At 37.2% G+C, this 23920-nt stretch overlaps 1 protein-coding gene across 1 annotated transcript in view; it reads left to right on the top strand.

Annotated features, from left to right (window-relative positions):
- The window catches only part of ABCC4 (ATP binding cassette subfamily C member 4), a 159757-nt gene that overhangs the window by 24005 nt on the left and 111832 nt on the right, over nt 1-23920 (top strand). The window contains exons 5-13 of the mRNA XM_037377169.1: nt 2587-2676; nt 3096-3259; nt 7463-7588; nt 10412-10661; nt 14427-14531; nt 18821-18910; nt 19271-19462; nt 20972-21066; nt 21173-21259. Of these exons, the coding sequence (XP_037233066.1) occupies nt 2587-2676; nt 3096-3259; nt 7463-7588; nt 10412-10661; nt 14427-14531; nt 18821-18910; nt 19271-19462; nt 20972-21066; nt 21173-21259 (1199 nt within the window). The remainder of the gene's footprint in view (nt 1-2586; nt 2677-3095; nt 3260-7462; nt 7589-10411; nt 10662-14426; nt 14532-18820; nt 18911-19270; nt 19463-20971; nt 21067-21172; nt 21260-23920) is intronic.

Genomic DNA, 23920 nt, shown 5'->3' with positions numbered 1-23920 from the left:
TTTGTATTAACTCTTTGGGGCAGGGAGAGATTAAGAGATTAAAACACTAAAATAGGAGTAGGGAAGGCAAAGAATGATTAAAGAATTGAAATTAGCCCTGTGCAATTACATATGGAGGGAAAAAAAGTTTCACCTAAGACATCAAGCATGCAAACTGCTCTCATTAGTTCATATAATTTAACCCTTTTTCCTTGAGAAAGGGTACTTGCTGGGAAATAGACCTGTATGGAAAATTTATATGGAGAAAATCAAGCAGATCTTTGTGCTGACAACAGACAGATAATTGGCAAATGTAAAAAAAATGCAATTTGGAACTACAGTTGCTTTTTAAAAAGGTGTGTGGCTCTAGATAATCTTCAGGAGTATTTCTTACCTTTGGAGTGAATTCCTAAACGTTTTGGGCAAAGCAGTATTTAAAGCCACAGTGTACTAACTTTGGCTGGGATAGTTAATTTTCTTCATAGCAGCTCGAATGGTGCTGTGTTTCAGATGTAGTAGAAAAGGAAAGTACCAAAACAGGACTTTTGGGTAGAAATTGGTTATATAAGCAAAACTGTTGCTGCTTTCTGTCCATTTTTTCCATTTCCTTCTGTGTACTTTGCAGTCTAGACAGATCCATACAGCCCGGAAAATGTAAGGCTTGTTTCACTTAAACAAAACAAAACAAAAAACCAACCACCCCCACCCCCCAAAACAAACCAAAAAATCTAAAAATAGTGCTACTTCAAAAGTAGTTTTGAAGCAGGAATGGAAGAAGAGACTGAAATTGCATCACCACTGAGGATGGGAACAGCTGTGTCTTCCCTGAGAAGACAGATCAGTCACAGACAAGCACCCAGCTTTTGGCTCCAGTGCACGGTTCCTCCTGAGATTGTTGGTCAAAATGAACTGGGCAAATACATTTTGAATCTGTTCTTGCTGCCTGTGTCTGAAATGGTTGGGAATAAGTCAGAGTGATGACTCAGGTGGAGGGTCCAAGACAGACCCAGGCTGTGGGCCACTGGCAAGATACCTAGAGTGGCTCAGGTGGACCTCAAGTACCAGATGTGTCTGTGTTCTAAAGAAGTAAGTAGCAGTAGAGGCTGTAAACAGACCCTGGTGGGCAACTTCTTCAAACACGCATAATTTGAACTCCCAATTGTTATGGTCTATGGATATCTAACAGCTTTTCTAGGAGCTTATCAACCTTGATCTGTGGCATGGAGTAAACATGATAGAAATGTGGATGTGCTGTGGCTGCATTACCTGCAGGCAGCTTTGCGGAGGATTTCAGATGTATGAATAATGATTTTTTCAAATAATTAAATCTTGTCTCTCGTATACCTAGTGTCCTAGATTTATTATTGGAATATCAGAGGAATTTCTTGGTGGGGTTTTAAATTTTTCTGCCTGCTGGTTTAAATGAAGTAAGGGTTGGGATTCTCTTTGTGATTATTATCTTTGTAACACAACAGTGAGGTGCCAGAAATGTAAGACACTTTGTTTGAAATGATGCTTTGAATAGTACTTTGTCTGATGTTCTTGCACCAGATTTGAAATGCTGGAACAATATTTTGGGAACAAGTAGTGCTTTTCAGGTTAGATTATTGATCAAAAAGGAATCCTAATAATAACTGGAGAGGGAGAAGTAGATGTGCACCACCCAAAAATGTGAAGTGTTTTTGAGGACTGAACTATTCCTGTTACAGGAAAACTTATAACACATTTTGTTTATTTTTTACTTGTGCTGCAAAACTGTGTTTTTGTTCTAGCAAGTGTAGAAGGGTCTGTTGTCTGCATCCTTGGGCTATTTCATTTTGGATCTTTGCAGTAATGTCCGGACTGCATATTTCCAGATGTGATTTGGGGGGGTTGGGTATGTGTGTCTATAATTGCATACTATTTTCTACTGATTCACTTATTTATTAACCTATCAAAATGTTTGATATTTACTCTTGTTGCTTTTCATAGCATGTGATAAACTTCATTTAATATAATTCAGAAAAATTAGGATTTTACAACTGTTATTAACAAGGGAAATATTTATTTATTTGTAAAGGGATATTAACTCTGATGTGCAAAGACAGAAAGCACACTTTGCAGTGTTAGCAAGAGCTGTTAGTGTAAAATAAATAACTTGGGTTTTTTGTCTTCTGTCAGGAATCTCATTCAAAACAGAATTCTTTCAGTTGGCCAGATACTGTCCTGATTTTAATTTGGTCTTCAGGTGGAGTTTTCTGTTCCTCTTTTGAACAGATGCTCATAATGTGGGAAAGAGCAATGCAAATGAAAAGTTACAGGATCTTTTGTTTAGTTTTTCCCATTTTTAATCACTTTACACATGAAGATAGTTACGGCACTTTTGTTCTTGCAATTCTTCCCTAGACTTCTTTTTATACTCTCTTCTTTGTGGCTTTCTTCAGAATATTTAACCTAACCCACATGTTAACTAAGGTTCTTGAACTGCACCCAGATACTCTCAGGCAAAAGCTGAGATGTGCCTTCAGCTTTTGCCCTGGCGTTGGTATTTGTGTATTGTGTTCTATGTATTGGTGTGCTGTGCTCTGTAAGCTGTGACAATCTGAGACTGTTCTGACTTTTTTTTAGGCACTTCGTCTCAGTAACATAGCTATGGCAAAAACTACCACTGGTCAGATAGTAAATCTTCTGTCAAACGATGTGAACAAATTTGATCAGGTAAGTAGTATTAGATATCTTTCCAGGGGCCTGAAGAAATTGTGGGGTTTGAGTCAAGAAGTTTTTGTTTACAACTGGTGATAAAGTGTTTCTTATGAACTTTTTCTCTACTTGTGTCTTGAACATCATAGGAAGAGCAATATTCTCTTAAAATATGGGAGGAAAACATACTCACTCCCCCTTCCACCCCCAAATATTTTCCAGCTGTTTTCCTAAACTCAAGGAAATATTTGTTGGTGCATGAAGATAAACCAAAATCTGTACTAATTTGCTGACTTTCTAGATGTTAGGCACCTCTATGTATGTTTAGGCCTCTGAATCTGGTGCAGTACCTGCCGCAAGCTTCCTGAACTTTGTGTTATTAGGGTTTAATTTTTTAGCTAAGACCAAAAGTTAAATTTTTTTTATTATTTGCCTAGGTAACAATTTTCTTGCACTTCCTGTGGGCTGGACCAATTCAAGCTGTAGCAGTAACAGTACTTCTCTGGATGGAGATAGGCCCACCATGTCTTGCAGGAATGGCAGTTCTAATTATTCTTCTTCCTGTCCAGACCTGCATTGGGAGGCTTTTTTCTTCCTTAAGGTAAGGTCGCACGTGTTGGGTTGTAGGTATTTTCTGTCCTGGGTTTTAAAATGTGCATACTGGATGGAAGCGGAGTACTGCTCTGAGATCAGTTTCTGTCTGGTGAGGTTTTTTCTGCATTGTCTTTTATCTTTCCCAGTGTTTTTTGTAGTTGCTGATGTGAGCTTTCTGAATTCCTGTTCAGGGACTTGAAGTGATCTGTCTTCCAGACATGCTGGAAGTATCTGCTACTCATTAGCTGTCCAGTATATTAGAAGAGTTGGACTACTTTTGTATCTACCTTGCTGTAGATCTTGGCATAGAAATTGTGTAACTCCTTGAGCTTTGCCTTCCTGCATTGATGCTTAGGGAGTGTTTACTACAAAGGCAATACTGTCAGTTCTGCCGTAAGTTTGACTTGCTGGGGTGATACAAGAGTTGCAGCAGAAAGCTCTGAAGATTTTGTGTGCAAAGATCTTGCTCCCTATCCTCCAAGTTAAACATGGAGAAGGGGAAAAAGGGGAAGGAACTGAGAGAGAAAGGAAGAAAAAAAATCATGATGCTGGTTTTGATGCCAGCTATGAGGTTTCTAACTGTACGGTTCTAGGCTGTGGAGATATAAAATGAGTTTGCAGTAATTTTCCATTATCAGACACATTTTAAGTTGTTTTTTCTCTGACTTCCTCCTAGATTTAAAAAAAAAAAAAAGACTTGCCTCAAGTGGGAATACTGAATTATCCTCAATACTCTTGCTTCCTAACTTTTTTTTTCTTGTGTAAATTAATTATGCTGTACTTACATCACAAGTTTATAAATGGCTTTTGTCTAAACGGGGAATATTTTTGTATTCCTTTACTGTGTAAGCATATACTTAGTGGTGTTACGCATTTTTCTTGCATTTGTATTCAGGGTGAATGAGTTCCTTCCAACTCTTTAGATAAGTAAAACTTTTTTTAGAGAGTTACTGTTGTTTTCAAGTTGTATTTTAAGACAGGTTTTCCAGAGATATTGAGACTTGCATTGCCATTGCATGGCTGGGTATATGGAGAGAGAGCTGATAATACATGATGAGACCAACTTGCAGACTTCTTTCTATTTGTAACCACTGTTACAGTCTTCAGTTGTTATGCTCACATGCTGTTTCTCAAATAATGAGCCATTCAGTGTTCTCTGTCAAATTATTAGTTTTTTATGACAAAATCTGTTTGTAGAACACTTCCTATGTATTCTTACATGTGTGTTTTCACTGCATGCTACTTCACTATTGGGGGTTTTTTGAGTTTTAATTTTTTGAGATTTTGAGCTTGGAGTCAGTAGTTAAAATACTTAGCACTTAACTAGTGCCTTATCAGTCGTGATAAGCATTATTATCCCCATTTTACAGATGGGAAATTGAGGTACAAACAGATTAAGGGACTTGTCCAGGGTCAGACAACAAGGTGACAAAAACCTCTTCTCGAAGGTATGTATTTTAAAAGTTAATCAGTGGCAATGTAATGTTGTTTGGGTTTTTCCCCCATACATTAACAGCCACTTGTTTGGATGCAATGCAAGGGAAAGAATTTGTTAACCAGAAAAAACTTCCTCCTGTTTGTGTGTGCACTGATCTTTGTGATGAGAAATGTGCAGTGAACAGGAGGAGTTAATGGAAAAACTGAAATGGATTCCAGCACCATAATGATGAGTGTGTTCACATGGCAGTTGCTGGGAATCTGCGTGGATTTAAGGAAATCAGCCTATGAAGAAGTAATTTAAGGATTAAAGCTTTTGCTAAAACCCAAGCACGCTCAGTGTGGCAGCTAATTTGTGCTATTGGTCAACATTGTACTTGTGACCCCATCTTGTAAACACATACATGTGCACCAGTTTCTGATGCAGGTGTTAGCTTCAGTGCTGTAGGAGTTTGCAGAAATGGGGTCAGTATCCTATGGAATGTATATGCTGTACTGTGCAGTATTGTTCTCTCCTGCACATGTACTAGAAGTTTTACAAAATACTCATGGCATAATACATTATTTGAGAAACAGTTCAATTACTAGACTGAAGACCATTTTATATCTATTTATTCACAAGAGCTCAACCCTTTCACTGCCTAGCCATGCAACTGTAATATTCTCATTTAAAGCCCTAATTTTTTTTTAAAAGAAAAATGGTGTGGAACTGTTGTGTCAGACATGATTAAACCCCACCAAATATGCTTCATGAAAGCAAAAAAGAATTCTGCAGCTTGCTTAATTTATAATGGCTATTAGTATCATAGAGGGGACTTCTCAGACACTTGAAGAATTTTCAGATTCTTTCCTATTGCACTTTTAAGCATGCTATGTGAGCATGTGTTTTCCAGTCATCCTAATCTGCATATACTCTGAACTTAGTATTCTTAAAACTGGGGACACGTTTTCCTCTGTTGTAAATGGCCATCACTGCACTGGAAGTCTACGTACTTTAAACCATCATATAGTATCTGTGAGACTGTGGCTTCTGGTATGTATGTACAAAATATGCTTTTTGCAATGTAAAGGAGTTTAACTTAAAAAAACCCAAACCCCCGCAAAACACAAAGAAAAATACACCCCATCCCCCACCTCTTGAACATTTTAAAGCAGTCTGAAAGAGGATGGTAACGATAACATTTCAGCAGCAAAACTGAAAAATTGGTTTATGAGAACCATAGCCTTTTTGATTCACACCGTATAAAAAAAGAAACTTCAGTTAACTTTATTGAATTGTCTTCAACCTTCTGTTATCTGGAGATCGAGCCTGGAAGTTAAGTCTGAAAGGTGACTCATTTCAGAAGACTGCAGGTGAGAACTGTTGTTCTCTGCTGCAGAGACATAACAACATGTGCTAAATTTTGCCTTTTGCAGTGGTGATGTGTGCATGGGGAAGAAATTATGAATTTTTATATCCTTTGGGGAATTGTTTTTCTTTTATTGTTTCTTCTTGAAAAAAGAAGAGAAGACTTAGCAAATATAATCTCGTTCCATGTCAGTACAGTTGGTTTAGGCTAAGCTGTCTTAATAAGAAGCCTTGATTGTATTAGGGCCAAATTTCTAAATTTCTTTTGTTAGTTTTCTTGTATAAATATTTCTTAATACCCTGCTTCAGCCATCCCAACATTTATGGAACACTGATTCTGAGAAGATTTTTAAAATGACAAACAGATGCTTAAAATTCTTTCTACTTAAGTGCTTTAAACATGGCTACTTCTTCCAGAGCATCAGAGAAATCTTACAGGGGGTGGTTAAGCCAACAAAACCAAGCACCCCTTCTAAAGACCTTTTTTCTTTTTTTCATTTTTTTTCATTTTTTTCATTTTTTTTATTAAATATGATCTTTGAATCTTAACTTTCATTGGTATATACAAAAATAAGTAATTTAGTAGGAAAACATACGTTTTATCAAAATAAGACCTACCATAGCTTACTATGTGCAAAGTATGTTTGTCTACATGAATGAATTCAGAATAGTAATGGGCTTTATTAGCATGGTTTATGCATTCATTACATGGCTTCTAACTTTCAGTGCTTTTTTCCCTAATTAAAACTGTGACTTTATTATTTAATTATATTTATATTTCCACTTTGTTCATCAGTGCAAATGTAATTTGGGACTAAAATAGATATATTTAGTGTTAATTACAATTAAGGCTTAAATATTATTTATTTATTAGACAAACCCATATCTAGATTAGCTCTCCTAAATTATAGTTTATGTACTCTTACTAAGTAATCTTCGCTTCAACTAGAGTTAATCTTAAAAAGACACAAAGAGAGGCCAGTTTCTTTAACATCAAAAGAGCCTTATGAGAAGGGTTTTTATTTTGGCATTTCAAAACCATTTTTAGAAGTAATTTTTGGATTTTTGTGTAATTCTAAAATTAGTATTTGTAAATTTTTTTCATTTGAGGTTTTTTTTTGGTACACAGATATGTTGTTTAAGGAATACTACGTGTTTGTGCAAGCCAATGTATAATTTTGAACATTGAATGAACTCACAGTTCCCTGAGAATAGGGAATACCAGGAAGCCAGACATCCTGAGGCTGTCTGCCCTGTATCAGCTTTTAGATACTGTTTTAGGAAGACCCTTTAATGCAATTACAATTATATGAATTCTCTTTACAAGTAAAAGCAAAACTTTCATTAATACAAGTATGTTGTGTGATCATAAATGGTCTCTCTTCTTTTGAGAATCTGAGAATTTTTACTTTGTGCTATTTACAGAAGCAAGACAGCTACCTTGACAGATGTCAGGATTAGGACCATGAATGAAGTCATAAGTGGTATGAAGATAATAAAAATGTATGCTTGGGAAAAATCATTTGCGGAACTTGTGAACAGTTTAAGAAGGTAATCCTGGAAAGATACAGCTTGTTATATGCTCTATATCTGTTTCCATTTTTTTACACGTCAATAAGCGCATTATTTTGTGCTTTGAAGTGCAATTTACTTGAACTTCTTGAGCTTTTCTTTTTTTAACCTTTCTATAGGAAAGGGAAGGAACTGAAATACATCCTAAAGGGATAGAAAAAGAAAAAAACCCTTTGATATTTATAAATTCTGGGGGTTTTATGCTTCCTTGCTTCCTTTTACGATTGTGTTTAAAAACAGTAACTAATACACTGTAGTAGTTTTAACAGCGTCATCCTCACAGTCCCGTAAACTAATAGTAAGGAACCAATAAGCAGACCTTGCACTTTTGAGAAATATATGGAATCTGACTTTCTGTCCTAACTGATATCATCCTTCGGTAGTACTCTGCTTCCCTTTCTGCATTTTGAAGTATTGCTCAAGTCATCTGGGAAGGGTGGAGGAGGTAAAGACAGCAGCTCAGAAATTCCCTAGTTGTTGAACTGAGTTTGGTATCTTAAGACATTTTGTTTCACAAGTCTGTCAGCTTTTGATTGAAACTTATTATTAAATTCAGTTTTTCAATCAATATTTGTGCTTTTACTTGACATGTAAGAGCACTCAGTGCTAAAGAATAACTGTAGGAGTTCAGGTGCACATTTCTCATAATTTAATTTGCATTTTATGTCACTCTCCAGCATATGAGAGAGTAGAAGGTTGTTATCCTGCTGTAGATTCTCAGATTTTTAATTTTTTTAAAAATTTATTCTATTTGGAATTCCTTTTTTTAAAGGATTTTTTTCCTTTACATCCATATGCAGGCTTGCAAACTTCCTAATGTTCCCTGAGACATCTCTTCCCAAACACATAATCCTTTCCTCCTTCAGATTATAGGATCCTGTGATGATTGAGTGTTCTTGATTGATTGAAAGTTCTACTCTCTTGCATGTAGCCAGAGAGGGTATTTCTTTATTGAAAGCTTCCTCAATGTGTGTATTCACATTGCTAAACTTTAGATTTCCAAGTTCAGCACCTCATTGGTATGAGAGGCTTCCTTTTTAATGATGGGAGAGAAATAAACTCTTCCAAAACACATTTTGATCCCTCTTTCGTTACTTTAACTGCACTGTGGAAAACTGTAGTTAAAATTCTTAAATTCAGCCAGGTGATTTATTGCCCAGTATTTCCACAGTGGCCCTTGGCAGTTGCTAAGACGACATCTGAACTCCTCCGCTGCTCTTTTTCCTGTGGCTGTCCATATTAGTTTCCTTTTATATAACTTGGTTTCTTCAGACAGTGTAATATATTATATACAGTCTGCAGGTAGGCTGTAATTTATCTGATGTTTATGGAGACTAGCACAAAGAACTTGCTAATTATCCACAGATAGTGAGAGGATTATTAAGGATTATTAGAGGGTGGGAAAAGAGTTTCATCCAGGATTGTAGAATTAATTGAATTAGACCCAGTTCAAATAGTTTACGTACAAATGTTCTTTCACTGCACTCTGGAGACCAGAGATTGTGAGCCCTTAAGCTGAAAAAAAGAAGTCTTTTTTTAAAAAAACTCTTTGAAAGTCTGTCAATTCAGCCAATTTGGCAAGTATAGTGGGAAAGTTGCTTAACTAGTTTTCCAGTAGTGCATCCTGGATCCTTCTCTCCATTAAGGGAGGATTTAATTTACTTCAAATTGTATAATCATAACTTGAGTTTGTACTCTTAGTATATAGTTCCAAGTGGAAGCTAATCAAAATGATCAAGATTTTCCCTGATAATTGTCAGAATACTGCAAAGAGAAATTAGGAATTGTTTCAGTATTTTATATTCTGTATTATTTCAAGCAGATAAAATTAGAATATATGGGGAAGGAGTAAGTTATGGCTCTCTTGATAAAGAAAATAAATTATTTTAATAGAAGTTAAGCCTGATGGCATCCACATTGTAGATAGTGCAGTAATGTTTTGAGGATTGGACTTGATGAGTTATTTAGAAGTGGAAACTGAAATTTAACTGAAGTGGAAATTGAGAATATATGCATCAGCAGCTTTTCACTTGCTGGAGGGAGACTTGTCTGTCCATGCATTATTTCAATCACTATTTAGCTTGAATGATGGCTGGTAGAACAATTGGCCTCACAGATCAGTGTTTTCTGAATTATGAACCAGAATTCCTACAGCAAAAGAAGCCAGGAGCAAGGTCCAAATTGGGAAGGATTTAGACTGAGATCAAAGGAAATACTGCAAATCCTGTGATCCAGCTTGAGGAGCAGCAGCTGAATAATAGCAGATACTTGGGCCATGGGTGAAGTCTTGATCATTTGGAAGTTGCCCTGTTTTTTCAACTGTAGAATATGTGTTGATCTTATCAGGAGCTTTGTGACTGAACTCTGCTGGATTTTGATATTGAAAGGATAAGGAGTTTGTGGGTTCTTGGCCTTTATACAGAGGTTTTCCCCTCTTTGCTGTTGTATAGAAGGCAGAAAGGTTCGAAGCAGATTAGAATCTGGATTAAAATACTAGTTTAACCAAAGAAGGAAAACCGGGTATTTTTGTTTTCTGTCTCTGAAAAATAATTCTTTTCTCTATCTATTAAGATATTAAATATAATAATTTTCCCCACACAATTTCTAAGCCTTTTAAATTCCCTTTTGTTATTTACCATATAACATAGTTTCTTTACAGTTCTTTACATATGAGTTGGAATGGTGTAAGGGGAGGAGAAAGGATATAAAATAAAATACTGAGAGTGGTTTTCCCTCATCCTATTGTTGAGGGCAACTGTAATGAGAGAAGTTGATGTGTTTGTTTATATTTTGCATTTTTAGGAAGGAGATTGCCATGGTTATGAAAAGCTCCTACCTTCGAGGACTGAACTTAGCCTCTTTCTTTGTGGCAAGCAAAATAACAGTGTTCATGACTTTCATGGCATATGTACTACTTGGCGAGGTTATATCTGCAAGTCGGGTGTTTGTTGCAGTGTCCCTGTATGGTGCAGTAAGACTGACAGTAACTCTGTTCTTCCCTGCTGCTGTTGAGAGAGTATCCGAGGCAGTGGTTAGCATACGACGAATCAAGGTATGGTTATTGATTTGAATGGTATGTGGATTTCTTCTCTTATTCTAACATTGTTTTAATGCCACCAACATAAGCAGCCTTATTTTAGTTTTGCAATTTAGGATTTTTAGTGAAATAACGTATTTTGAAAACTGAATGTGTTGCTGTTTATGCATGTACAAAACCACAGCATGCACTGTAGGGCAGGCTGGAATGTAGGAGAAAAGTGTACACGCAAAGAGATGGTGTAGACATTTTTGAAGAGGAACACACGTACAGATAAGCAGGTATGTTGTGATTGGGAGTTGGACGACAAAGCAGGCAGATGGGAGCTGTAGGATTCATATTCCATGTGCACTACACTACACTGTCAGCTATGGAGGACAGATGTGAGCCCTAGCTGGTGTCTTGTGGCTACTTTCAATACTGGAGTGAAGGCTCAAATTCAGTAAGGGTGAACATGAGTAATTCTGCTGGTTTTGGCAGATGGACTTCATTTTGTTTGGTTTGCTGCGTTTAGTATGAGTGTGAATAAAATAGTCATGTTTGCTGTATGTCCGAGTACTTTAGCATAAATGGCAAGAGCAAAAGACTTAAATGCAAAATCATTTTGAATTTAAAACTTAAAAAATCCCAAATTGTCAGGTTATCGAAATACAGAATTAAAGCATGCCAGGCATTTCAGAACTTAATTTTGCAAAAATCCCAGGTTAATCTTGTCTAGAATAGGGATGACAAACATGTTAGATGTCATAGTGTCACTATGCCATTTGTTGATGAAAGTAGCTAAAAATGTCCTATTTTATTTACTTCTCCATATGCTTGAATATAATAAATCAGGTTTTTTGTTGATAAATTTTCTACTTGTACTGTCTGCACAAAAACCTATGTATTAAGCAGGTAATCTTTGCACTTCAAAGAAGTATATTTGTAAAAGTTGATGCAAATGAAGTTAGAAAAGGTTAATGTGTGAAAATTATGACCACAGCAATATTGTAGGCATTAACATTTATTATTACTGTTTAAACTAAACTGTGGGACAGGAAAGAAGTGCTTGAGCTATTGCATGTTGCACACTGTCTCTTCTGTACTCTCATATACCCTGTGTCTAGCTGCAGGGCAGTGCTCTTTCAAGGGATCTTTCAAGCTGTGCAGGTTGAGAGGCATCGATGGCGGAAAAGGATGCCTTAGGAACAGAATGGGACTTGACCAGAGTCAGTGACAATAGGTTCCTTGTTTTTTCCTCATGTCTCCGTTTCCAGCATTTCCTTGTGGTCACATGATCTTGCTTCTGATAGTTGGCTCCAACTCCCTTGCACTTAATGATTCCTTGAGGATGCTCCAGAATAGAGGTTCACTGGACAAAGGATTGTCCTAATCAATCTGTAGCATCCTCAATGCCATCATTGACTTTTTAGATTCCATTTCCCAAACTGTTTCAGGGTTGGACATTTTACTACTGAATGACAAGGTGCTTGCTGACCAAAGATGTGTTATTGAAATGGAAATACAAGTGGAAAGGAATTAGGAGAAGAGAGTAGGAACTACATAAAAAATTATTAAGATGATGGCTAGGTATATTTGGGTAGAACTGAATTATTATTATTATTTTTTTAAGAAGGTGCTTTCTCTTAGATTTTGTAGAACAAGTGAGGTTTCTGCACTGATCTTAAAAGTACACTGAGATGGAGAGAAGGAAGCAGGAGATTCTATGCTTCAGGTGACAATAAAGAACAGTAGTCAGATGGAAAGTAGTAGCTTTTCCTCCATAATCATACGTACATAAGAACTGTGTGGCAAAAAGAATAATGGTCTCCTTATTGTGGTTTTCACGTAAGCTGTCTTTTCTGAGCTAGTCTGAGACACATCTGAGAGCTAGTCTGCATCTTTTCTTGAAGCTTATTCATGCTTTTGTGGTGGAGCGATAGGCCCAAGGTCCTCTCGTGAAACTAGGTGAGAGTGGTTGTTTCTGCCGACGTGCAGAAAAGAGGGTAAGTTTCAGCTGGGTACAAAGGATACAGGTTTCTCTTTCAAAGACACAGTCGTAGCTCAAGCTAATACTTGCTTCTCAGCATCCTGTGGATGGTAGCAACTTTATTTTTCTCTGCATGAAAGATTATTAAGTACAAAAAGAATGGAAAAATGTTTTAAGGGAACTTAAAAGAGTCTCTAAGACTTAAGTTATTTATTGCATGTGGAAGTTTTATTTCTAGTGTTGATTTTTTCCCACGCTGTTTAGAATTCATAGTGTTAAACTGTAGAATTTTTTTCTTCATTTGTACTAGCTTTATTTGAAATCTTCCATATGTGATACAGTAACATTTTTTAGTTAAATGGTTAGCTAGGATTATACCTGGAATAAATGTAACTGCTAGAGAGAGAAATTCCTGGTAAATGCAGAAACAATGGGAGTCTGATTCCTTGCTTGTAACTGCTGTGGTATTCAGCCATCATCTAAGTCTAAATCACACTTCTGAGGTCTTCTCTCAAGACACACCCCCCAGTACTGATTTAGGCTGTCCTAGGAATTTCTTTCCCTCCCTGCCACTCTTTTATTCTGAGTTCTCTTCTACACACATTAGCCATTTGGGCCTTCCTATCTAAAGCAGCACTCAGCAGTATTCAGCTGGCCAGAGAGCTCAGGCATGTGTGGCTTTACACTTTTGCCCTTCGGTTGAGATATGTGTATACATGCATTGAGTTTGCAGACTGCTGCATTAAAATGCTTGACTTCTCACTGTTCTCTGAAATCATACCCGCCAGCTGGAGTTTGAGCAGTACCTCTGCCTGTTAACACCTAGCAGCACTCTTCCTGCCCTCCCATGGGTCCTGCCATCTTCCTTCTGCTTCTTCTTAGTTACTGACTTCTGTAAGTCTTCACTGGCTATCTCATAATCTGCAGACTGTTAGCTTAGTACTTGTTAAATAGTCTAGGCTTCTAAGATCAAGACCATCCTTCTTTTCTCAAAATACTGTCTGCTAGAGCCCATTTAAGGTCTTTGTGCTCTGTGATTCAGAGCACAATAGAATTTTTCTGGTTTTGTCTTAAAATTGTGGTAACTGTTATCCTTGAAAGTTTTCTCTAGAATTTGCCCCTTGCCTTTCTAAATGTGTTTGAGCTATTTAAAACATAGCATCAGGCAAGGTGTGCTAGAAGTATGGCTGTGGTACAAAAGTGCACATTTATGCAACTTGAAGGAAATGTTCTCTGACTGGGATGTAATGTACAGTAGTGAAAGTGCAGTGAAGCAGTTATGCAGATGTAAGCAATTTTTTTTTGTTAATTCCATGGACTTTAAAAGGAGGAGAGGTTCAGATAGTTTTCCACAGCCTTTTTGTTGCTTGAAGAATGCTTAATGAGGACAGTAGATGGCTCATCATTCTTCCAAGCAAAACAATGTAAGCCTTTACAGTCAGCAGTGGAATGATAAGGTGTTGCATTGAGGGTTTCACCTTTTCTGCCTGGGAAGAGGGTGTAAAACAATTGCAAGATTTGTCAGTGTTTCAAGGAAAAGATAGGGTGGGTTCTTAAAGTCTATTTGATTCAGGAACTGAGTTCTGTATTAAATCTGCACTTCTGGTTTTTTTGCAGCGGGGTACAGTTAGCTAGTTAGAGGTAACTGTTGAAGTTGTGCATTGCTTTGGAAATATAATCTCTTGATCAGTTTGTGGTTGGTTTTTTTCCCCCCATAATTACTGTTCTGTATGCTGCTGTCAAAAACGTGCTTGGGTTCATTTCCCATTCTCAATCTCACATTAGGCAATATCCTGTGCTTTTATTTGCAGAACTTTCTGATACTTGATGAGGTCTCACACTTCAAGCCACAGCTGCATGGTGATAATGAGAATGTCATTCTTCATGTTCAGGATTTGACTTGCTATTGGGATAAGGTAAATTTACTTCTACTAAATGTAAAGTATATTGGTGCTGCTGGCATTGTAAGTTTAAAAAAACAGTATGTCCATGTATTCCACCTTTTGCGTATGGGAATCCTTTTAGTATGTTAAGCTATCTCTGTAGAATAGTACTGCAGACACTTATCAAGTGCATCTTAAAATTCAGAATATTATACAAAATGAAAATCTGTGCATTTCTATGTGAAAATATCTCTTGTTACTCAACAGTGTTGTATTGTAGCTGAGATACATTGGAATTAAGGACAGACAGCACAGTAAGGTGGGCCTTAGCACATGGTTTTTTTTCTGTGAACTGAATGCTGATCGGTCTGTTGGAACCAGTACAATATTATACTCATAATAGATTTGGAAGCTTTAGAATCTAGTCTCCATGTATTTGTTACTCTGTGTATTTTAATTAAGACTGTTCAGCTACAAATTTTTCTCTGTTTAAAATGCACCAAACCCACCAAAATTACTAGAAAAAGGGACAATACACAGGTGGTAAATCTATTCTGTATCCTTTCCTGTAAGAAATGCAAAAGCTGACTGTTCTTTCTGTTTTGAAACTGGAATTGCAATGGAAAGCAGCAATTTGTGGTGAATTATTGGAGCTATTACGAGCTGCCAGTATGCTTGCACAGGGGAGGCTCCAGTCTCTATAAGAAAGGCTGGAAGCTCTAAAAATGAATTTTGCATATAAATGTAACGCAAAGAAGACGTCACGTATTTCCCTTTATATACCCTCTTCCCCTACCTGTGCTGTGTCCCAAGGAAGATATACCTACTACTACTACTCAGCTACAAAAGAAAATTGCTATATTATTGTGCTTTATTTTCTCAGTTATCTCTGTGACATAAACCTTTCTGAGGCATTGAACAAATTTTTAAAAATCAATGTATATGAAAAACTTAACAGTGAATATATTATAATGCAAAATGGAATGTATTTATTAGTCTGTTTTCTTCCCAAACCAACATCGGTACCACTGTTAACAGTTTATAGGAAATAGTTGCATAATATGCCCATAAAATACCACCTTTTTTTTTTTTTTTTGTTCATTGTTTACATTGTAAAAAAGCAGGGCAGCATGACTGGAATTACTGGTTTCCTTTCTTTCAATTTAAAAAAACCTCAAACCAACAAACTAGCCACAAAACTGTTAATGTAATTTTCACTTTGGTGTTTAATTGCAGTGTGCATGGGAGAACAGTTCTCCCAGAACTATTAAGAGCTGCTCCGAAATTATATACTCTTACAATGATGCAAAGTAGTTTTATAGAATTGCTCACTGAAAATGAGTTCTGAGAGAAAGGAGTTACAAAAGGAATAATAAAAATATGCTGTCCTTTGTCAAGGAAGTAACTTAGCTTGGTACCCTGACCAGGTTTCCCAAGACTCTTTGCATATTTCTACAGACACTGTACAGGTGGATGATATTTTTTCATTCTTACAGATTGTGTGCCAAAAGAGATACTGGAAAAAAAATAACAACTCACAAACCCAGAATCACTGGAAGTAAAAAAGGGATTATTAGCTAGACTTTTAGGAAAACAACCTAACATGGTGTATTACAATTTATCAAAAGATAAACAAAACCAATTAATTTATGGTCACAGTCTTGTTTTACTCAGGCAAGTATTATCTTGAGTCCCACAGGCTAGTCTGATACCAGCATGGAACTACAGATTCGTCAGTACAGGTTTTTACTGATGTGCCTTGAGTTTACAGAACAGTCTGTCTGCACAACTGAACAACTTCAGATTTAAAATTCAAGCATTTGCACAGAGGCCAAATTCATCCCTTGTAATTTTAGTCACTTAAAGAGCCTAACTAGCATAGTGCTTCTGTGCAGTATATGATCTCTGTATCCCTCAGATGGAATGAATTGCTTCTTTCTCTTGACTGTAGGACATGTAAGGTCTGCCCAAGCTCACCCAAGGAGTTACTGCCCCTTGGAGGGGGGTCGGTTTTGTGTCATTCTTCCTCACACGCTGTGTCTCTGTACCGTCCCTTGTTGCTGGTGGTAATGCTTGTATGTACGACCTTGTGATGAACCAGTTCAGAGGGATAAAGCAATAGAGAATGAAATCCTTTCAATGTGATTTGCTTTCTGGTAGCTGAATGCTGTGAACAACTCATCTGCAAGGTTAGGCAAGAACAAGTGGCAGAAGAAGGGAAGTGAAAGACACAGATAGTTGACAGGGCAACAGGGGAGCTGAGACATTTGTGGTAATGAGCTGCAGATGAACTTAGCTGTAGTATTAGTCTGTGCTCTAATTAAAGTGCCTCAGTTTAGTGCCTAAAAATAGGTGTGAGGAATTCAGGACAAATTGTCTTTAATTATAAGGAATGCTCTTCTGCAAAAATACTGTGCCCCTTAGGTATTTGTGATCATGCTGTGTGCTTGCATTACTACATTTGTATAGGGGCTGTGATATCTTACAATACTGCTTTAATAGGGTGATAGTTTAAAAACTTTTTTGAATTTTTCTGTAATGTTTTTAGGCTGTTATAGTATCTTTTTTAAAAAAACTGAGTGTGACAGGAAATATCTGTGTGCTCTTGTGAGCACAGAAGCACAACCTCAAGAGGTCTGAGGAAGAGCCTGTGTGTCTGAAGGTTTATTTACTTATTCCATATAGACTAATTGATTTAATAACAGATATTTTCTCTTCCTACACACTTTGCATTAAAAAAAAAAAAAAAAGTTTTGGCTGCCATAAGTTGGTAGGGTTCCCCAGACCTTAGTGCTACCTGAGCACCTGAACTGTGTACTCTGGACTAAGAAATCAAATTCATGGTAAAATGCTGACTGGGACGGGAGTGAAAAAAAGGAAAAAAGCCCCGTTGATGCCACCTTGTGGAAATTAATAATAGCAACAAAAGTAGTGCAGAGTTGCACAACTTCGGCAAGGTTGTGTTCTGACAGTGTCACTCTGACTTTATGTGAAGACTCCGATGCTTCTTCGAGGTGGGAGCTGTGATAGGGGATGTGCAGCGTTGTGCTCTGGGTATGGTGCTGTCTGAGTATTTCTCCTGGTATGAGTGGACATGTGCATGCTAGGCCCAGCTCTCCCAGCCATCATAGGGGGGAGGTGCATACAGGATGGATGCTGTACCCATGTCTCTCCAAAATAATTTGAAATTAGTTGCAAGCTTCCACTTCTCACAGTCCCAGAACTTGGTCATGCAGCATCTTTCAGGCAACGTTAGGTGGTGGCCTCTTCAGCCTCTTGAGCTTCAAAGGGTGGCTGGAAATTGTAAGCAGTCTGCAAGCTGTTAAGAGGTAGAGTAGATGTTCTTCACCTTGTTCTTCTTTCTTGAAGCTTAAGGCTGGGGTTTCATTTTGTCCTTTAATAGAAATACTTTTTTTTTTTAAATGCCTGTATTTTCCTGTCTGCATTTTAGTGCCAGTCATGCTTAGTGTGGTCTAAGATGCATGTAAAGGCAGATCCTGTCACAAGGGTGTTTTGCCTTAATGAGAAGGAGCTGCACCAGGCCCTTAGGAATTGCAGTTTAGCATAGCTATTAAGGACATGAGTATCCTTTCTTTTCACAAGAAATAGGTATTTTTACAGCCTTGATAGGAGAGGTGCAAAATATGTTGGGAAATAAGCTCTTATCAGTAATGTAACATAAAGGATAGGCATACTAAAAAAGAGTATTAAACAAACAATCTTAGGGTACTGTATTTTCACATAAATAGCCCAGTATGTTGTCTGCAAAAAGTCTCTGAGAATCCATGATATACAAGATGAAGTTATGTAAAATCAAACAGCATTTTTCTATTTTCACTTCGGATAGAGGTTTGACTGGAGGAAACACAGACCTGACTTTCCCGGGGTTCCGAGAGACCTTCAGTTCTCCCTTTTTCCAGCATTTGTCCAGCCGCTCGGAGTTGCTGGGCATGCTGTTCTGGGGCATGAATACCAGTGCGATGGCCAGCAGAGAGCTTCTGTTTCCAAGGCTGGCACCCCAACCTTGTGCTGAGCTGCAGTGAGGATGCATGGGCTTTGAGGAAGCACCGCTTCTGCTGCCTTTGGGTTCCTTATTCCTTGAACACTGTTTTAGCTGTGTTACTTATTTGTGGTGAGGGATCAGGGTCTTTCAAAAGTGTTTGTGAATTACTGAAGAGGCAAACTGTATGCCTGAAAATATGGTGGGCATACGGGTTGCTAATTTATTGTGATTTATGTGTATTGTTCTCTGTTTCTAAAGAGTTGTTTTGATGATGCCTGTTTCATTACTGAGGAAGCCTAACTTTTTCTCAAATCCGTAGAATTCAGAGAGCCCGGCACTTCAACAACTTTCATTTACTGCCAGACGAGGGGAATTATTGGCTGTAATTGGTCCTGTTGGAGCTGGAAAAGTAAGTCTTAATGTTTACTCCATTCTTTGGGGGTTTTATGACTCTACTAAACGTGACTAGAAGCTTGAAAATGTATAGTTCCTTTCTGTGTATAATGCAACACTTCACATCAAGATACTGGCATTTGAGAAGAGCAGATGTCCTTGGGGTGGGGAGGAGGTGGTTCGGAGCTAAACTGTACTGTACTTTTTGTATGTTGCTTCTAGGCTGCATGTAAAGGGTACTTGTGCTCTTCTGCTGTTAACAGTAGTTTGAGTGACAGGGTGAAATAGGTCATCGTGCCAGTAAACACTACTTGGTCTCTGTGATGTCCATAATGCAATCAAACTTTTCAATTTTCATTTTTTTAATCTTTTCCAGTCTTCACTCTTAAGTGCAGTGCTTGGTGAGCTGCCTAAAGACAAAGGTTTGATAAATGTTACTGGAAGAATTGCCTACGTTTCTCAGCAGCCTTGGGTATTTTCTGGTACAGTAAGAAGTAATATACTGTTTGACAAGGAATATGAGAAAGAAAAATATGAAAAGGTTTTAAAAGTCTGTGCTCTTAAAAAGGTATGGTTTTCTCTTTTTGTGTTTTATTTTCACAATCTTTATTTTTTTTTAGTATTCTTTCAGACTTGTGGTATGTGTTGCATAATATATAAATTGATTATTTATATCATGTAAAACAAATTCTGTCACTGAACAGAAATACGTGTAATTACTTTTGATGTCTGTAAGCACATTCTTGTAATTCCTAAAACTTTCACTAGAGGGGGTTGTAGCTTATGTGAGGGACAGGCAAATTTGGAAAAAGCTATTGCCAGTTATTTAATTTCATTATCACATTTAGCCCTTTTTGCTGGTACTATGGTAGTGTGTGTTTAAATGTAATAAAAGGTGGAAAACAAATGATCAAGCTAGCGCTATTTATGACTTCCATTTTGTAAATATCCTACATAATTTCTTTAAAATAAATATCTCTTATGTCCTGTAATACGTATTACCAACTGCTATCAAAAGAACTTTAATGCTGTATATTGGAGAACTTGCTGAGCCCAAGCAGTCTTATGAAAAAAATGTTTTTGAAAAGTCTGTGTGCAAAGGAGATTTTAACATGAGATACAGAAGACGATTAAGCCAGATTTGTGAAGAAACAGACATTTTGCTTGGCAGCTAAAAAGGTTTTTATGCAACATGTTACGATATTCCTGTCAGCAGTGACACAGGTGAAAAACAGATGGTGACTGTGATGAAATTTTTTTGCAAGGTTTTTACACATGGTACATAGAGTTTTAATATCTCCTGCTGATATTCAGTCATATGCTGTTGTCTAAACTTAAGATTTTAGTGACTTTAAAAGACAGCAAGCTGCATTTAAAAAAAAACCCACTTCATATTTGATGGCAGATTTCCTTTCATAGATTACTCTCAAATATATGTATCTTACAAAAGCTGTGAATAAGCTTTTGGAATACATTTTATAGCTTAATATAAAACTTCTGGTTTTGCTGAATAGGAAATACAATATGACACGGAATGCCATAATTTTTTTCTAGTACTCATAGTCCCACGCCTAGTTAATTAGCCAAATTTCTGTGATGAATGTTGTGGTTATTTCTCTTGGATACAGTAAGAATAAAAATAGTACAGTTCTTAGGGACATTGGCAAGATAATTTACTGATAATACAGTTTTATTTATTGTGACAGTCACTTCAGAAAATCAAACTAAAAATTATTTATTTTTTACTAGAACATGATTTTCTGAATCACCAGCAAATGTTCCTTGTAACACTGAGAACAGTAGTGCACTTCCCTCTGGCAAAGCTGTAGAAAAAGTGACCTTTAAGATCTCACGTATTTCCCCTGCTTTCTTAATTATCTTTTGCTGAAGGTACAAAGTCATAAAGTAACTGTGGATATTTCATTTAGTTATAAATCCCTGTATTTTAATGTGAGATGATAAATTAATACTTTTCAAATAAGAAAACATTATGTTGAAGCATCTTTGTCGGTCTTTGAAGTTAAAATGATTATAAATAAATAAATAAATCTTGTTATCTGTTCTTTCATGTTCACAGGACTTGGAATTATTAGCAAATGGTGACCTAACAGTAATAGGAGATCGTGGAGCTACACTGAGTGGGGGACAGAAGGCCCGTGTAAATCTGGCCAGGCTAGTGTTTTTTTCTGTTTCTAAAATTTACAAATTGTCAGGCTTTAGTGACCAAAGGAAACAAATGCAAGACTTTGTGAAACTAACTTTTCTTTAAACCTTTTAGAGCTGTGTATCAGGATGCAGATATCTATCTTTTGGATGATCCGCTGAGCGCAGTAGATGCTGAAGTTGGAAGACATTTGTTTGAAAAGTATGTTACTGCTTTATTTTAATTTAAAATGCAATTGTTATCTTCTATTTCCTTACAGAAAAACTTGAGAAGGCGTTTTTGGGAAGATGGGTCTCTTCACAAAGCTTTAATGCATTTACTTTCTGCATTTATTTTTACATGTTTGGAAGACACATGGGTTTTTTTCCTGTGTGTTTCTTTCATTTCATTCTTTATCTTTAAAAGCCCTGTAAAAGTTTGTTTTGAAGATATTATAATTAGAATTATTCTTAAGGGAATATATGCCATTTTCTTGAGGAAAATGTCAGATTTTATACATGAGTATTGGGGCTTACGAATATTGGGTTTTATGAATATTAGTAATGCAGGGCAGGTTTTTAAACAACTTCGTAGTTTGCTGCAGCTTTATTTGTGTAGGAATAAGCGCTTCATTCAAGTGGCTAAAGAAAAGCACAGAACTGTCTTAGATTCTTGAGTGATTTTGCATTTTGGTTCTTGAATGGTTGGCATTTCTCTCAGGTAGGTGAAACAGGGAACCGTGGCCTGCAAAGTAGATTATGGAGAGCAGAAATAGAGGAGAAGAGAATGTATAAGCTTACTGTGAAAGAGGTAATGGACCTTCCTCCATTCCTGAAGAAATAGGAGAGGATTCATTAGAAGTCAGGTTCCCTTCTCAATAAATTTCCTTTTCTCCGTCTCTCTCTCCTTTCAAATTGCCTAATCTATGGCATATAGTGAGTAGAAGCATAACCCAGTTATTCCCAGCCAGTATTTCTTCCTTGCTTCTTCATAGCCTGTCAGCCTAGAATTTATTAGAAGTAGAAGGAAAAACTCCTGTTGACTGAATTCAGTGGGCTTTGGTTGAAGCCTTAAATGAGAGCATTTTCTTGAGCATACTTACATCCTTTAAATTCCATGCTCCAAATACATGAATTAACCCTCTTCTGCACCCCTAGACAGTCATAAAAACTTGTCTTAAAGAAATGGTTGCAGAATTTGCGTTGACTAGCATGGCATGTGTGTTCTTTTTCCCTGTGCGGTGAGGAAGCTTTTAGTATCTAAATTTGAAAATTGTACATCCTATTGATGTTTGCAGTTTCAGATCTAGAGATCACTCTGAAACCCATCAACGTTTTGCTTATTTTATTGATTTCTTCAAATGGCTACTGTTTGTTTCCATCAGCCACTACAGAGTAAGAGTTTTATGATGCATAGGCTTTATGTTCATTATTCTGTGGAGGATCATTTTTACCTGCCACAATTGATAGATGGATTTCATTACTTCTGTAGTTCACATACTCTTATCAAATTCCTTTAATGCCTCCTGTTGAAGCTGTCTAGGCTTTAGCTGCTGCTTTTCTGTTTCTGCCCAAGATTGCTCTACAACTTCAGCATCTGACTGTATCAGTGCCTGAGTTGTGAAGGTTCATCCACCTGAGCTGTTAACCTGTCTCTCCCTGAAGTCTTAAGGTCTTTTTGCAAAGAAGAAAACAGGAAAGTAAACTAGTGCCTTGCAAAGGAGGTCAGGCTGCCTCTTTGATTTGTGCTGCATTTTCTGTGAGCTGTGACACTGGAAGCATCTACATCTAAATCTGCAGAACTGGAAGTCTGGATTTTTGTACGTGCAGAACCATAAAGGAGCTAGAAACCATTGCTCTGCAAGCACAGCATATGTTTTGCTGAGAAATGTGTAGAGATAAGAAGGAATAAGGAGATTATCTCAGAGAATTTGAAACTCAGAAAACTAGCTGGGGTTCTTCCTTCACTTCCATTTACTCTTCCTCCCCAACTCTAGATCAGTTTGAGCAAAACAGATAAAAGTAGAATGAAAGCATTTTGTGGAGAAGATGAACTGGGCGGAGTAGTAGTGGCAAGGAAAACTGAGCAATGCCTCCTCCTTGTTCACGATCTTAAGGGAGGGCTTTTTTGCAAACAGAACTTGTCTTCTGAGGCCTTCATGTCAGCTGTAAAAGGTGCTGGGTGTAGTTGGGAGACTGTTACATTCAGTAGCTCGCTTTGGAAAAAAAGCAGAGCATTGTTCTTTAATGCTTCCTGAATAGTGCTAGAAATGTGAAGAAGAGAGAGAGCATTTGGGCAAGAATGATTCCTTAGAACATGGTGCTGAGGAATGTCCGAGACACCACTTCATGCAAGCTGCCCCCAGGAGTCCAAACCGCGAGGCATAAAACAATGGATGAGATGGAAGAAACAGGATTATTTAACAAGAATCTGAAGTGGATATTGTTCGGTTCACTCGCTCTCTTTTTTTTTCTTTTGTGATTTTATATTAATGTTTCATTTTTTTAGAAGTGTCTAGTCTATCTGTTTGCATCAAAGATAGGTATTTTCCTAGTAATTCCCCAAAGCTGGGGTCTGTGGATGGCTGGTTCATTACGTTTGCTGCTTCTCTCGGTTCTGTTCAGCTACTGCAGTAAACGTTGTAAAATATAGAAATACTTTTCACATGAGAAAGAATGCGAGTAGCACAGCTCCAGTGGGAAAACAGTCCATGATATTATTAATAAGGGATTGTGTCTCTTAAGAATTTCTCCATAATACAGGCAAGTTGATCTGTGGATGATGGAGCAGATAAAGCCAGTTTTCCAATGAGTTCCTCTGTCCTGGTCAGATTCCTTGGGGCCTAGTAAGGTATAAACTGGAGATTCCTTGGTTTTGTGAGTT

The sequence above is a fragment of the Falco rusticolus genome, chromosome 2 (genome assembly GCF_015220075.1).
Source record: "Falco rusticolus isolate bFalRus1 chromosome 2, bFalRus1.pri, whole genome shotgun sequence".
Classification (NCBI taxonomy): domain Eukaryota; kingdom Metazoa; phylum Chordata; class Aves; order Falconiformes; family Falconidae; genus Falco; species Falco rusticolus.
This window is presented reverse-complemented; position numbering and strand designations above follow the sequence as displayed.